This window comes from Ursus arctos, unplaced genomic scaffold (assembly GCF_023065955.2).
Source record: "Ursus arctos isolate Adak ecotype North America unplaced genomic scaffold, UrsArc2.0 scaffold_1, whole genome shotgun sequence".
Taxonomy (NCBI): Eukaryota; Metazoa; Chordata; class Mammalia; order Carnivora; family Ursidae; genus Ursus; species Ursus arctos.
In genome coordinates, this window is record NW_026622763.1 from 96,733,004 (window position 1) to 96,749,850 (window position 16,847).

Consider the following 16,847-nt stretch of genomic DNA (forward strand, 5'->3'; position numbering starts at 1 on the left):
GGTGTTTCCTGATTTGTGCCTTGAGACTCCGCCTCCTTTAAGGCTATAAATTATAGAGAAGCTTGTTATTTTCTCAGTAGTTTTACACCAATAAACTATACTGTCACCTTACATTATATGCTACCATTTACCACAAGTAACTGCATTCTGCCACATTGCATAATAATGATAATCGTTGTAATCATATATCAACACAATGAGATAATGAGTTAATAACAAGGTGCCACTACCTTCCCTGCATGCTGAATAATTGATTTCAGTCACTGACATGTTGCCAGCCTGTTCCACCCTACTGGATGGTGTCAGAGTTTATGTTTCATTTCTAGGGGTGCTTCCTTCCAGCAGGCTGTTGAACACACTAGGGAATATACCTGTTGTGAGTTTCCAAAAGTTAATCTTGAAGCTTATACAACATTCTCTGGATTATTTTCTTGTAAGCCGCTTGAGGGGGTTCTGATGTGTCATTGCAACACACCTAATAAATTCATTCCAAGATAGCATTTGGGATATCGTAAGAGATCTCATGAACAAAAACAGACAAATACACCATAATCAACAATACCTGGAGATTTAGAGATTAACTTGTCTAGCCTCATAAGATCTTCACATCAATTTCCCCTGAAGTATCAGACCCATCTGTATAGAAGTTATTTATCTGAACCAAGGCAGAGATTAAGTCTAGCAGGCTGGGCATTTTTATCCTAAATGAAAGCAAGAGGTGATCATAGGCAATACCCACATCATTGAAAAGGTTCAAATCCCACGGTATTTTTGTGACCATTTGTGCTAACAGAAACTTGATATTTCCCCCCCCACTGAGTTTCTCACTTAATTCTTGGAGGTTAATCTTTATGAAATTTAGGATTGTTTTTACGGAACATGTTTCATCGGAAGGCTTCTGTTCAGAAGTTTTAAGGCAGAGGGACGAATAGTCCTGGTTAATGCATTTATCAGTGTCGGGTTATTAATACTAGTTTGGAGATAAAGGCTACCATTGTTCTGTCATCAGGTTTTCCTACATATGGAAAGTATTTGACTTTGTTTGATTTTTAAGTTAAGCCTCAAACTAGAGACAAAGCAGATTACCATCCCCTCCCCTGCCCCCATCAGAAGTTCGTAGCGATACACCCAAGTGCAAGTCCTATTTGAAGGCTTTCCTATTGTACTCATCTATTTTACTTTTCTGTTTTTCTCTTTTCTCTTTCGTAGTGTCTGCCAAACCCAGACCCCACAGTGATGAATATTCAAAGAAGATCCCTCCTCCCAAACCCAAACGGAACCCGAACACTCAGCTGAGCACATCTTTCGATGAAACATACATCAAGAAGCAAGGGCCGCGGAGGACGTCGCTCCCGCGGGACCCCTCTCTGTCCCACGTCAGCAGCCCGGCGGGGGACCCCGAGGAGGAGGAGCCCGTGTACATCGAGATGGTGGGCAACATTCTCAGAGACTTCAGGAAGGAGGATGATGACCAGAGCGAGGCCGTCTACGAGGAGATGAAATACCCCATCTTTGACGACTTGGGCCAAGATTCCAAATATGACCTTGACCATCACAGTTGCTCTTCGCAGTGTGCTACTCCCACGGTGCCTGACTCGGACGTCGCCAAGTCCTCAGTGCCATGTACTCCAAAGGGTTTGCTTTGTGACATCCCCCCGCCCTTCCCCAACCTGCTTTCTCACCGACCCCCGCTGCTGGTGTTCCCCCCCGCGCCAGTGCAGTGCTCCCCCAATTCTGACGAGTCTCCGCTCACCCCGCTGGAGGTCACCAAGCTGCCCGTGTTGGAAAACGTGTCTTACATGAAGCAGCAGGCCGGCGCGTCGCCGTCCTCACTGCCCTCTCACGCCTCCAGCCACCCCAAGCTGGACAAAGAGCAGGCCGCAGCCCTGGGCCCCGCCACCGCCGCCGCCGCCTCCGCGCTGTCCTCGTCCCCGCCCCCGCCGTCCACCCTGTACCGCACGCAGTCCCCCCACGGCTACCCGAAGAGCCACTCGGCCTCCCCGTCGCCGGTCAGCATGGGGAGGTCCCTGACCCCGCTCAGCCTCAAGCGGCCCCCGCCCTACGACGCCGTGCATTCGGGCAGCCTCTCCAGGAGCTCTCCATCAGTGCCTCATTCGACCGGCAGGCCGGTGTCGCAGGATGGGGCCAAGATGGTCAACGCCTCGGTGAACACCTACGGCCCGGCTCCGGGTGCCTCCCGGTCCAGGACCCCCACGAGTCCCTTGGAAGAACTAACCAGCCTCTTTACCTCTGGACGAAGCCTGCTGAGGAAGTCGTCCAGCGGCCGCCGTTCTAAAGACCCCGCAGAGAGTAAGTGCGCAGAGTCTATGGGATCTGGGTTTCCGACTTAAAAATAAAGTGAAGCCCGGGGTGTGCAGATGAAGACAGAGTGCAGGGCCTTTAGTTCTTTGAGTTGAAATATCAAAGTGGGTTATTTCACTTTGCCACGAGGAAGGATAGTGCATTCTGAAAGAACTCATTGGCCTAGTGTAACATACGCTCTTGAAAGGAAGAATGACTTTTTAAACAGTGAAGTGTAAAATCTGAATTGTTACAGTGGCTCTAAGAAGTCTCATAAAGTAAACAGATTACTGTGGAATTTTTTAGGTAAATAACTTGATTTTTTGAGACAAAGTATATAAACATAATAATAAATGTTAACATTCATCTTTATCTTATATTAAAAACCTGCTTGAGCAACTCTGTATTACAAAGCTTTTGCTGGAAAGATAGAAATTTGGATAGAATTTAGTATTTTTTTAACATGGTGAGTGATTCTCCCTGCATACTTCATGGGGTTATTATGTTCTCACATTCACCCTAAACTAGAAAAGGCTCCTTGCTTCCCTTTTAACATCTATGGTAATTAGCATCTTATTCCTATGGTACTCCTCCTAGATCCACTGAAACATAAGTTACAGAAAAATCACTAAGGGATAAATAGGTGATGCACCTTACATTTACCATAGAACTTCGAAGACCAGGAAATGTCTTTATCTGAATGACTAAATCCTCTTGTGAACCCCAGATCACTCCATATGTATACAGTAAAGTCAAAACAGATCCCAGTTTTCTGTGTCCATTGCATTAAAGTAGACTGCTTTCCCTTACTTAAAAATGCAGTAATTAATCATTTTCATCTCAGGTTATCCCAACACAGGATTTTACTTATCCACTTACCCAATCACACCGAGTTCCTTCCTTAGAGAAAAAAAAAAATCAGTACCTCTGATGATAAAGATGGTGATGGCACTTTTTTTTTTTTAAGGTTTATTTACTTATTTAATAGAGAGAGAAAAAGTGCGGGGAGGGGCAGAGGGAGAGAATCATTCAAGCAGACTCCCAACTGAGTGTGGAGCCCAAGGGGGGCTCAGTCTCTGGACTCGGGTCATGAACTGAGCCAAAACCAAGAGTCAAATGCTTAACTGACTGGACCACCCAGGAGCCTCAGTGGCGATGGCACTCCTTAGATAATTAATATTCATTCATGTTAGAAGCCACATATCCTGCCTGTTTTGCTTGTTTACCCAGAAAGATTTATGAAACTATTACTGCTTAAATAACCCTTGCCCAAAATATTTCATTTACCAGACTGAAAGGCAAAAAAATTCTAATCTATTAGACATGTCTGAAGTAAAATACATAGGTATGTGCGTACATTAAATTATTTTTAAATTGAATTAAAACTTAGGAACAATCTGTTTCTAAAATGGCAATTCTCAGGGGCGCCTGGGTGGCTCAGTCGGTAAAGCATCTGTCTGCCTTCGGCACAGGCCATGATCCCAGGGTCCTGGGATCGAGTGCTGCATTGGGCTCCCTGCTCAGCAAAGAGCCTGCTTCTCCCTCTTTCTCTGCCTGCCGCTCTGCCTACTTGTGCTCTCTCTGTGTCAAATAAATAAATAAAATCTTATGAAATAAAATAAAAAATAAAATAAAATAGTGGTTCTCAGCTAGGGCAGTTTGGCCTCCAGGGAGTTTTGGCAATGTCTGGAGACATTTTTAGTTGTCACAACTGGGGGTAGTGACATCGAGTGGATACAGGCCAGAGTACTCCTTAAAAGCTGATAAAAAAAAAAAAAAAAAGATAATCTGGCCCACAATGTCCATACTGGCCAGTTTGGTGAACCCTGACCTAACTAATTTATTAAAGTTTCAAGTTTCCTCTAGATGATTGATTTAGTTTAAGCACAGATCAATTAAGGTGTTTGGAATAAATTGGAGAAAAAAAATGAAAGAATAAGATTTTGCCTTCCAAATATGTAATGGTGAGTGTGAAATTAATGGGTGTTTCAGCCTAGATTTGGTGAAATTATTGGCTTTTCTCCCTACCTACCAGTTTCTTTGGAAGATCCTTAACAGCTCCAGCTGGCAGCTATACCAATTAGCCAGAAAAAGTATATGTAAAAGAAATGATTAACTAATGAAGTTATTTCAAGAAAAATCCATCTGTTAGAATTTGTCTATGTGCTATATGTCACAGACTTCTCCATTCGAGTCCAAAATGAGCTTTGTGTGCTTCTAAAACAAAGCTTACACATGGAAAAGTGATCCAGGCTCTTTATAGCTTTTAGGGATCTGAGGATTGAATTCCTTCTTGTGTGCTGTTAATCATGTATGAACTCTTCAGAGAAAGGGCATGGCTTGAGTTCCATTAACTTCAATATTTTACTTTACATAAACGGAAAGGCAGACAAATGCAGATAGTGCAAAGAATAATTTCATGTTATTTACTTTTGACTCCAGAAGAAAATGCTAAAAAAAAAAAAAATCATAGTGGTGGGGTGCCTGGGTGGCTCAGTTGGTTAGGCATCTGCCTTTGGCTCAGGTCACGATCTCAGGGTCCTGGGATCAAACCTGCATCAGGCTTCCTGCTCAGTGGGGAGTCTGCTTCTCCCTCTCCCTCTGCCCTACCCGCTTCCTCCTGCTTGTGCTCTCCCTCACTCTCTCTGTCAAATAAATAAATAAAATTAAAAAAAAAAAGCACAGTGGCTCTCAGGATCTTTCTGTAATTCAAAAAGTAGATCCAAACTTGTTGGTAATTGGGAGCTAACCTATAATCACTGTTGCAGTATACTCAGTGATGCAACTCTCCCCTCTATGCTTGCCACGTAGAAATTACAGACACTGCTGACATCATAAGGACAGAATAAGTGATATGAAGTACTATCACATTCATGACTCCTAAACCTCAAGGTTTTTTTTTCTTTTTTCTTCTCTTTCCTTTCCTTTCCTTCTTTTCTTTCTTTCTCTCTCTCTTCCTTTCCTTCTTTCTTCTTTCTTTCTTTCTTTCTTTCTTTCTTTCTTTCTTTCTTTCTTTCCTTCTTTCTTTCTTCTCTCTTTTTTACATTTCAAGAATAAAATTAAGCCTGGTATTTCTATTCTCCATACCCTCTGGCTTAAACTGAAAGTGTCGTTTTGATAATTTCCTAATATTCAATTCAAAGCAAATGTAATAGTTCTGTTTTAATTAAAAAATCTATGTCAAGTAAAATATATGCCTTCAACTCTTATTTTAATAATCTAAAAAATCTAAAATTTTAATTTAATTTCATATCTTAAAAGCTTACAACTGTTGGCAGAGATTGAGGGATAGGAAAGAAATACAATAAGATGATAGTGGTAGACTATGAACCAATTTCATTTCACTGCATGATTTTCTAAACATGGCTTCACATTAAGTGTTCTAGGAAGTATTTTTTTTTCCCTGATTGATGGGACATTGTCATGTTTCTTAGCTATAGATGAGGACACTTAATAATCTAACTATAATATATTTATTTGCATTGGTTATTATTAATATTTCTTAATTTTGTGCAGAGAGAGTCTATAAGGCATGTAAGAAGTGATCCACTTGTATTTTATTGCTGTAAATTTTTGTCTACATGAGAAGTATGTGAAGTTCAAATATGTTTATAGTGAATTTGGAGTATTCACCATAATAGTATTTAAAATATTTTTCTCCTCAAATAAGAAATATTTTTAAAAGAGAGGTTTTGCCTATATTTAATATAAATGCATGAATATATGTTCCTATAAAAAAGTACAAGACACAATGAAGAATATAATTAAATTCTGTAATATACCTAGGGGGGGTATGAGATAGAAAAGGTATGTGTGGAGAAACGTTAATAGAAAATTTAAGGAAAAAATAGAAACATGAAACAGTAAAGTGACTAATTCAGAAACTAAGACACCAAGGAAGATACAGAAGAAATGCACACACAGGTGGGATCAACAGGTAAGCCAATATGGACACCAACACATAAAGCACCTGCAAAGGTCCGCATAGAGCTCACAGAAGGACAAAGACAAGAGGGCCTAAAGTAAGAGCAAAGGGAAAAAAAGATGTAGGCCCCCTCATCTTGTATTGTTATTAAAAAAATGGGAAGTTGGTATCGCCAAGGAGCTTCATTATACACAACAATATTCCACCTTAATGGAGATACAGTTTTCTACTGCTACATCTCATCCTTCAGCCTCTTAAAAATACTCCCATTTAAGATTTTTACATGTTATGTTGTATTTTTACAATTATAAGTGTAAGTGGGTCCTATTGGTTTGATGAAATAAACCTAGGAATCAGATGTAACCTTTGCCTTTCCATTTACTTTCTTAAAACACACACACACACACACACACACACACACACACTCACTCACACAGAAACAACAACCCAAAGGAAACATGCATACAAACCCAACCAAAAAATAAAAAATAAAAAAAAAATAAAGCCCAAAAACCAAAAAACAACAAAAACCTATCTCCATGCCCCCTCCACCACACACACACACACACACACACACACACACACACACACACTTCTCGTTTTGTAAGTTATTTGAGGTACAGTGATGCTAAAATATTGGGCATTGCTGGTGAAAAAACTGATTCGACTTACTAATTTCATTTAAAAAGAAATTTTCAATTAAAAAAAGAATGAGTTTGGAAGGAAATCTTTTAAAATGTATTTCCGTATTTATTTTTATCCCACTTTCAGGAAAAAAGGAAGGTTCTACTAACATCATGTAGCCATCTTTGTGATTCAGTCATTGCTGTGATCATCACAGTGTGCCTACTACGTGCTAGAGCGCTTGAAGTGTTTGTTCTGGGCACCTCAGTGGTGTGGTCGGTTAAGTATTCAGCTCAGGTCTTGCTCTCAGGTCATGAGATTGAGCCCCGTGTCAGGCCTGCACAGTGTCTGCTTAAGATTCTCACTCCCTAGCCCTCTGCCTCTCCTGCTGCTGTTCTCTCAATCTCGCTCTCTCTCTCTCAAATAAATAAATAAATAAATCTTTTTAAAAAAATTGTCTAGCAAGGTGACTGGAATAGGACACGCCTCTCACAGTGGCGACTATCATTGCCCTGGCCATTTATAATAACAGTGACACTGTGTTGATAGCTTAATTATTATGACACTGGGATGTCTTCAGGGGCTATTTGAGTTTGTAGCTCTGACTCGCCCTTTACTGCTGTATCATTTAAATTTATTTGAATTCTTTTGTCTGTTTCTTGTGGTTTTCCTGGCTCCCGTCTTTCTTTCAGGTAGTTTTATGGATGTGGATAGGCGCTCTTCCCTCCCCTGCCTCTCCTATTCTCCTTCAACTCTTCCCCTCAGTGCCTTATCACACCGTTAATCAGTTGTGGTCCAAGAAACAGATACATAACCTTGTCTGAGGAGCCTCTCATTCAGTTTAAGTGTGTGACCTGCAGGGTAGGGACTCTGTGACCCTTACCTTCAAAGGCTACTTTATTTAACCCACTTACTAAGCCTTGAATGAAGCTCTTGGATTCATAGATGAGATGGTAAGAATATCAACATCCCAAGACCTAATTGTCCTGGGAAACCCAAAATGAATGTTAGTTTATTTTCGGATCACCTACACATTTTGTTTGACCTGTTTAAAATATTTTTTCTGTAAAATAGAGCAAGCAGAGGGGCGCCTGGGTGGCGCAGTCGTTAAGCGTCTGCCTTTGGCGCAGGGCGTGATCCCAGCGTTCTGGGATGGAGCCCCACGTCAGGCTCCTCCACTGGGAGCCTGCTTCTTCCCCTCCCACTCCCCCTGCTTCTGTTCCCTCTCTCGCTGGCTGTCTCTGTCATGTCAAGTAAAAAAATAAAATCTTTAAAAAAAAAATAGAACAAGCAGAGTAATTCAGGACTTTATATCTCCTTTTCATTCCTGTGAAAAGCAGGGGCTTTTCAGAGTGGCTAGGGCTCAAGCAAATATTGAGAAGTCAATGGGAAGGGCAGACAGGAGAATTCACGAGTCTGGGTCTCTCACTTGCAGTGAGAATGGGTGTGCCCTCAGCCTGGGACTTGGGCCAGAACTTCTGGATTCATGGTGACTTGGAACCACCTGACCAGAGTTAGGAGCTGGATCTGTAACTTGTAGAAGTCTAGGATTCTTTAAAGGCATTTGGGACTTGAGCTTCCCTCAGAACAACCTGAAGAGTATCTCAGAGGATCCAGAAGGCCTGGAAAGACCAAAGCCTGTAGGTTTTGTTAAACATCTTAAATAAAGACATGACCCTTGTCAGTTGCCTCTCCTAGTGTTTGTTGGTTGCACCCCTCCCTCCACTCAGAGCCCCGCGCCATGGCCTCAGGCTGCTTTCTGCATTAGCAAGGCTCCTTCCAGCTGCTTACAGGGGAAATTGAACCAGAACCTGGGTTTTAATGACACACTTGAGCCAATACCATGATGACATGCTCAGGCTTCAGAGAAGGCCCTCGGGTGCTTCAAAGTATGTAGGCAAAGACATAGAAAGCTTAGACTTCTGGTCCAAGAACCTCCTGTGTCATATTCACCTGGGTGTTGTCAAAAACAGATTCCTGGGCCTTATCATAGACCTGTTCAATGAGAAATTGTAGAGGTTGGGCCTGGGACATTGACTTTTTAATGAAATCCCCAGTAATATTTATCCTGCTATCCAACAGTTACTCAGAGATATATGGGTAGATATTGGCAACACCCTTTACTTGTATGCAAGAGAAACATATAACACATTGCTTTTATCTAACAAAGTCAGAAATGTAATCTATGTAAGAGAAAGAAGAGAGAGGGGAGAGCTTGAAATGAGTGAATGTTATTTTCCTTTCCTTGAGTAAGCTACTGATTAGTTGGCATCTTGCAAAGAAGACAATCAGGGCCATCTGGATGGATCAATAGGAAAATCCATTTTGCTCTGTCTGGATTCTCCCAGAGACCTTGGGAGTTTAACAGTGGTATATGTGGCAGGCGAGCTGTGAAGAATGTCCATTCTGGTTCTTAGTTAGAACCTCCATCTTACACATGCTGGGCCTTTGTTATTCTCTTCATCAGAATTCCTCAGCACTTCAGTTTGAGAACCACTGATAAGAGCTACGTCTGGCAGGGGCTGGTGCTGTTGGTCAGGCAGGCAGGAGAACCTGAGACTCAGGCCTGCAGCAGTCCCTACCCCAGAGGTCTGCCTAGATGGTTGCAGGCCATCTAAGTGGGAGGGCTAGCCAGACGAGAGTGGTGACCCCAGATGGAGCCATGACCCAGAACAAGGGGGTGCTTCCCAGAGAGGACACTTGGTCACATGGTCTAATCAATATGACAGAACGGGAGTCTTCCTTGGGAGACACTGGAAGGACAGGGAGAGCAGGCATTATGAGAGCAATGAGGAGGTCTGGCTGTCATGACTGAGCCAGAGATCCCAGGCATTAGAGCTGACAGTGATGTTGGGGAATGAGGTGATGAAATTCTTGGAACATGCCTCTGCCTCCAACAGGTTTATCTCAGGAACGATTTCAAAACCAGATTTCAAGAACTTTGCCCAGAGTGGGATCCAGCAAAGCAGCTAGTGGTGAGAACTTGGGGAAAGTGTGCAGCACCCGAACTTTTCCTCAAAAATGCTTCCATAATAATGGTAGCATATACTTTGATATGTTTACCTGTGTCAGACACTGTTCTAGACATTTTACATACCTGTATTCCATCCTCTCTGCAATGCTCTGGGTCAGGTGATATTAACATTGCCATTTTAAAGATGGGAGACACTGAAGCACAACTTGCCCAGTGTCCTATCAGAGTAAATCAGGGACTTGAATCCAGTTTATTTAGCTCTAGAGTTTCTGGCTTTAATGATACTTTATCTACACTTGACCATTCTCTCCAATTTCTTTCCTCTTCCTGTTGCCATTAAAATATACCAGTTGTCATTAAAACTCTAATGACTTACAGTGTCATCTGCTTAGTAAGAGAGAGCTAAATCTGTACCTGAATAGCCACTCAACAGTGGTCATCAATTTAGGAAAGGCGTGGAAAACTTTTTCAGCACCCTCTAAAATTCACTTTGGAAGATCCTAGCCTCTGTGATGAGCTGTCCTGTACTGCAGGCTTCTGAGCTGTCCCTGAAGGCATGTGGTCTGCCTAGGGGGCCTCAGAATCACCTAAATGACCCGGGCGAGAAGATGTGAGTGCTCACCTCAATGCCTCCAAGTTTAACTTAAAAAAATACATGCATATTTCTTTGGTCCATGAGATTTTCAATACTGAGCTACCAACTAGCTGATTCTACCTCCAGGGTTGTAGGGCTTTTGTCCTCAGCTGCTTGCTTCCTGCCCATAACTATGTAGTAGCTTGATGGCCCTTAGCTACCACAAGGCAAAACACCATAGCCCATGGATCAAAAACCCCAGCCAATGCTCAAAGGCAGTGTGGGCCCCGAAATCATTAATCTGGAAACCGATCTAGTAAAACAAACACTCCAAAAGAGCCCTATGCAAAATGCTGCTTAGCATCACCTCTTTTCTCTTTAGATTTGTGTTAATGTGCAGTTGACAGAATCAGACACTTATCTTTAAAATTAAAATAAAAAAATACAGTTCTTCAAGAACATACTGACCTACTTAATTATTACTATTTTTTAAAGCTAAAGAAATTTCTTTTCAAGATGATGAGGTTAAAAGAGTGTAAGTAAAATCTGTTGATTTTGAAAATGCGTGCGACTCCTTGGGTAATTGGGACCATGACATTGTCTGTTTTCCTCATTCAGTTTCTTCTTGGATTGCAACACAGAATCACTGAAGAAGACATAATTTCATAAATAATTGCTCACCTTTCTGGGGGTAGACTGCAACTGTCTTTGATTGATGCAGGCAGACGTGTTTATCCCCTGTGTTTATATTCTCCGGCTGCTGAATCTTTAAGTGCAATTTCTTGTCGGCAATTTAATCAGCAATATTCTGCATTAAGAAGAACCCTCCCTGCTTTAGATTTATAAAATGCAGAAACATTTCAATTCAGAAATAAGGCTACACCAGTCAATGTTTTAAAAAACCAAGATTCCCTCATCTTGTACTTAATGTACTAGGACTGATTTCTTTCGCTCCTATTGAATTACCTCAAACAAGAAATCCAATTTCTGATTTGTATTTAATATCCTATGTTTTCAACAGTTTGACATCTAGAAGTAATTAAATATTAGGTATAGGTAAAGGCGTTCCTGTCGGTCACATCTCACTGCCCTACATTTGTCCTACTTCCTAATTAAATATGATCTAGAGGGCTAGGGCAGGGACTGGATGTCACAAGAGATGGTTTCCATTTGGCTCAACCATTAAAAAGCTTTGAGACTTTGGATAAGTCAGTTCATCTCTTAATGCATTAGTTTTACTCACGTTTCAAATGAAAATATGCTAAACCCGTGAGTCTCTTCTGACTCTGTTGTTTGATGCATCCCTGGATTACTGAAGGATGGGTAGATCCCTCAAAAAAAATGACCCTCTTCCTGCCTCTGAGACTATCTGTCTGATGTTGTTCTCTCTTGCTGGAAGGGCTTCCTCTATAGGTCCAGAAAACAGAGTCTAATCCTTGAATCTCTGCTTAGAGTCCACATACTTCTTCATAGAGTTTTTCTTGTGCTATTGTCTAGAAATGATCTCTTTCAAACTCCAAGAGTACTTTGTACTTCTGTAGAAGTGTGGGTCTTATTCTGATATATTGTGAAGTTTTTTTTCTTATTCCCATTAAGACGTATGGCCAAGTAAGGCAAGGGCCATACTTATTCATCATTTTCTTTAAGGTAGCCCTCAGACCAATGCAATCTTTCTCGAAGTTGATATGCCATAAGTATTTATTGAACTTGTTGAATGAATTGGCGTAATGATTTGAGAGGGCTACTAAACTCAAGGAAACAAAAGCCATATGAGAAATGTTTGACCATTAAGTGAAAAAAAAATCAGATCCTCTGACTTAGAAAATTCCACAATGAAATCGATATAGTCGTTCAGCCAAAAATGACCTATGCTGAATGCTGAATTCATTGCTTCTGCTCTTAAGTGTCCTGTTTAAAAGAATGTCTATTCCATTCCAGGCAGATTTATTAGGAGAAAGATATGAAGAATATAGCCATAAAGCATTTAAATGTGGACCATTTTGTAGATGTCAAATCATCATCAGTTTCCGTACAAATGAATGGCTATGAAAATTGATCACTTCTCAACATTTGGAGAGAGAGAGATGCATTTTTTAAGAAAATAGTAGAGATCAACATTTTAAAGAAGGAATTCCAATCTGCTTAACATTAAGCATTATTGAACTTAGGTGCTAAAGAGAACGAAAGCACATTCAACCAGGTCATTTAACCTCTTTGGCAGAAAGGCAGTGCATAAATCCAAGGAGCTATTATCATGTGACTGGCAGTCTTGCACGTGTGTGTTCCTACGTAAAAATGGGGTCAAATTATAAAATATTTGAAAAGCTTTTTTTAATGTTTGGAAAACTCAGTTTTTCAGAATTCAGTAAATGGATGGCAATCACACATTTAATGAACTGTCTGCATGGTGTTTCTCAGTTGAAGCAAACTCATTATTGTTGTTAGTTGATGGGAGCTAGGTTAATTAAATGTTCCACTTCTAGTGGAATAACCAATCAGTTGAAGAATCTGGGCTATTGCTATTCCCAAATGAAAGAAATAAAAATACTAAATAGAATCTAACAGTGGGGAGAGAGTGTTAGTAACATGGATTTTGAAGCAGCATTATCTTGTCTAGCCAGGTATACCCAGAACAACTGAACATAAAGGAAAAAAATTCAAATCTTGAAGTCTGTAACATTCTTTTGACAATTGATGGTAGAGGGAAAACTTTCTCCTACATTTTATTCTAGTCAAATTACAGTTACATTAAATAAAATAGCATTAAAATTTTTTTTTGCATATATTTCCTTGTTATAGATGGAACTGATGTAATTAAGTTGAGAAAGAAGAAAGGGTAGAAAAACAAAAGGCAGAAAGAACACATAAAGATTGGGGGCATCCGTGTATCGTTCATCCCTAGATATGGGTGGGTAGTTCTAATGTGGTTTTCATTCCCATGATTCAAGCAAGAAATCTAGATTCCCAGGAACCAGAAGACTGAGACAAGGTTTTGGTGTTAGCAGCCCCCAACAGAATGATGACAGCTGAAGAGGAGGCATTGCTCTCTCAAAGCTCTCACATTCCGAGTATCAAAGTTGCCTCTAGATCCACAAGCTAGCTTCTTTCTTTGATTGATTAGTTTTTAACCACTTATTAATGATTGATGACAAGAGGGAGATGTCAAAACAATGAAAGCTTTTGTCACTGTTGGCCCAAGAGAAATTTCAAACCTAAGAAATTCGATTGCCTCAGAGTGGTCCTTGTTTGGTTGATGGATAATGTTACTCTAGGGCTACAGAATTCACCTTGGCATCTCAACCAAGCTATGTTTATGAGTTCTGAATATGAAGTAAAATAAAATTGTCCATTGATGTTTCGGAGAAAAACAGCTTGATTCTCTATCCAGCCATGATTCTCTATTTCCCTTTCATGGTCAAACCATTCAAGTGAACGCGCTGCAATTGCTGCCTCCATTTCTTGCCCTCCATTGCATTTCCAACAACCCAGCTCCCTCTTCTGCTCACTCCCAAGTCACGCAGGGCTCATTCCCAACTGGTCTCTGGCCCTGGCCTCTTTCCTCTTTCAGTTTTCTTACACTTCACAGAACATCTGACATTGTTATTTGCTCCATCTGAAGACATTTCTCTTGATTCTCATAAGATATAAGATCCTCATTAGCGATCCTTTTTGGACTCTGTCTCTTTTGCTTTTTTGGCAGGGGTAGGGGAGGTCTGTCTTCCATTTATATAAAAAAGCTCTTCTGACACAGTGTTGTGATTAGCTTTTGAATGTTGATCACCCTAACTAAATTGTCAGGGCACAATCCTGAGTCTTTTTTTATTGCAGCCACAGCACATTTTCTGGCACAGAGTCCATGTTCAATATGTGTTCCTTGAATCATCAAATGGCCGTTTCACTAAAGTGAATGAATGTGTATCCAATCTCCACAATTAAATGGTAAATTTTTGAGAACAAAGACTGTATGTTTTATTTAAGCACCCATGGTTTCTAGGACTGTGTTTTGCATACTCAGTTTATATTTATGGATTATCTTTCCAAAGCTAACATTTTTTAAATAGCAAAGCCTGATAGAATTACCATGATTACGAAGCATTGACAATAATCTGAATTTTGCACAGGATGAGAAGATCAAGACTAGTGAAGATATTTCAGAACCAGCTGCTCCAAAGAATATCAGTGGAGAACCCAGGTTTAGATAATTTTTTATATGAAATAGAAGAGAAGTCAGTCCCGTTACTGATTGGGGAAACTAGACAGTACTCAGCAAGGAAAATGAAAGCAAGTACTCATAGTCTAAGTAGTTTATATAAGAATTAAAGTAGAATCCATTAAAAATAGCATAGCATAGCTATTTACTGAATGAGTCTAGAAGCAGTATTAGGATATTATGTTGTAGATAGAAAACTATCAGCTAGATTGTACATGGTATGAGTATGGCCCATTTCCTATTTAATTTCTAGAATTTAAGGAGAATAAAACCTATACCTCATTTCTATACTTTTGTTTATTTTTAAAAACTCCTTTGTTTGAACAGCTTAAAAAATAATCTCATTTTAATGGAAAGTAGTTTCAGAGAGTTCCGTGAGATACACGTGTGGGCAAAGACACAGGAGTCAAATGTCCTGCGGTTGAAAGGTAGATTTATCACTAAACATCTGTGCTTTTAGGGCATGTCAAACTCTCCACGTATCGGTTTTTTCATATTTACCTCAGAGGATTGTGAAAAATTAAAGAAAATTGGGTTCAAGAAAAGACCTTGTAAAATGGAAATTGCTATGCAACTATAAGGGGCAATTGACTTTTAGCTCTCTGTGGAAAAAATAAATATTTTATTAAAAAACGAAGTAAGGTCAAAAATGAATTAAATTTTCAGAGATTCCATATAGTTTGTATAACTCTTCAGTTCGGCTTGGGTAAAGGATCTGACATCTTAAGTAGCTCATCCAATACCTGACGTGAGAGCATAAAGCTTTGGAGAGAATGTAAGCCATTCTCTGTTCCCACAGGGGGCGGGCTGTTTTCAGGTTTCTGAGTGATATCTCAGCCTTGAAGGTGGAGGGACATCACACCTGGTGCCATACAGTTAACCTTACCCTATAAAGAACAGCTCTGAGAACAAGGAGGCCACCTGCATTGTACAAAGGGTCAGGTAAGGAACACCTGGGTGGCTCAGTTAGTTAAGCATCTGCCTTTGGCTCGGGTCATGATCCCAGGGTCCTGGGATGGAGCCCCCAGGCACTGGGCTCTGTGCTCAGTGGGGAGTCTGCTTCTCCCTCTTTCTCTGCCCCCCCCACTCATGCTCTCTCTCAAATAAATAAATAAATAAATAAAATCTTTAAAATAAAACAAAACAAAAGGTCAGGCAACATGAAACATGATTGTGAAAGATGTTTCATCAGCAAAAGAAAAAAAGTCACTAGAACTGAGGGGGTTGACATGTTTTTCAAATGTAAGAAATATTTTTTTCTGCTTAAAAATAGTTCATTTTTTAAAATAAAAACTCTGCTTCTCAAAAGACATAGGTATTGGCCAATGAATTAGTTGGAAACCAAGAAGACCCCAAATGCTTAATATAAAAAATATTTAGTATGTAGATGGAGGACAGTCAACGGTGTTGTGTCTAAGCAGTTTCAATAGAATCGCTTCTTTTAAAGTGTTCAGTTAACATGGAAAAAAGTGTTAAGGTTAGCATTTGAAAAATTCAATGCCGGAAAACAACAACAAACACTTAAATTTTGTACAGAGTTCTGAGTTTAGCCACAGACACAGGAAGAATGCTCACCCCCTCAATACAGATTAACTAGCATGAGTAGGCAATGCATGGAGTGACTGTCCATAGTATTTTTCATAAATGAGAGGCTACGACACAGAAATAGCTGTTGAAATGCGTCATTGTCAATTTTCTCATTTTTTATGGACTTCCACGGCTTTCCCAGTAAAGTCTTTATCCAGATGCTAATTAAGCAGAGGTTTGCTTTGCACATCAATTTTTAATATTCACTCCTCATAGTAAAATGAAACCTGCAGCGTGCAGCTTCTCCAGTTAAAAGCAGTCCTGACCTACTTCCATGTGAAATCAATGGAACACTTACGGAAACTCACAAGTAGCTGACATTTAAGGAGCCCAGCTCCCAATCCATGTTGGTCTAAAATGGGTGTTTCCCTGGGCTTCAGCATCCTCTATTAATTTTAAAAGTTCTTCCAAGAATAGAGAAGACTATGGAAGCTATTGAGCCAGATAAGTGAAGCAAGACCTAAGTTTTGTGCCCCTGAGGGATTGTGAGCTCCTGTGTCAGCTACATTTGTGATATCTTCGAATTAACAGAAACTCCTAGGTCTGGGACTGAGGAAGGGAAAGCGAGTCCTAAAAGGCACCCACTTGCATTCAAGTATAATCCACAAAGGAGCAAAATGGAATCTACCAGAGTGAGGTCTTCAGACACCTA

The 16,847-nt window shown here is 40.4% G+C and overlaps 1 protein-coding gene across 1 annotated transcript in view; it reads left to right on the forward strand.

Moving 5' to 3' along the window:
- Positions 1-16,847, forward strand: part of NYAP2 (neuronal tyrosine-phosphorylated phosphoinositide-3-kinase adaptor 2) — a 238,856-nt gene that overhangs the window by 137,663 nt on the left and 84,346 nt on the right. The window contains exon 3 of the mRNA XM_026491817.4: positions 1,210-2,310. Within this exon, the coding sequence (XP_026347602.4) occupies positions 1,210-2,310 (1,101 nt within the window). The remainder of the gene's footprint in view (positions 1-1,209; positions 2,311-16,847) is intronic.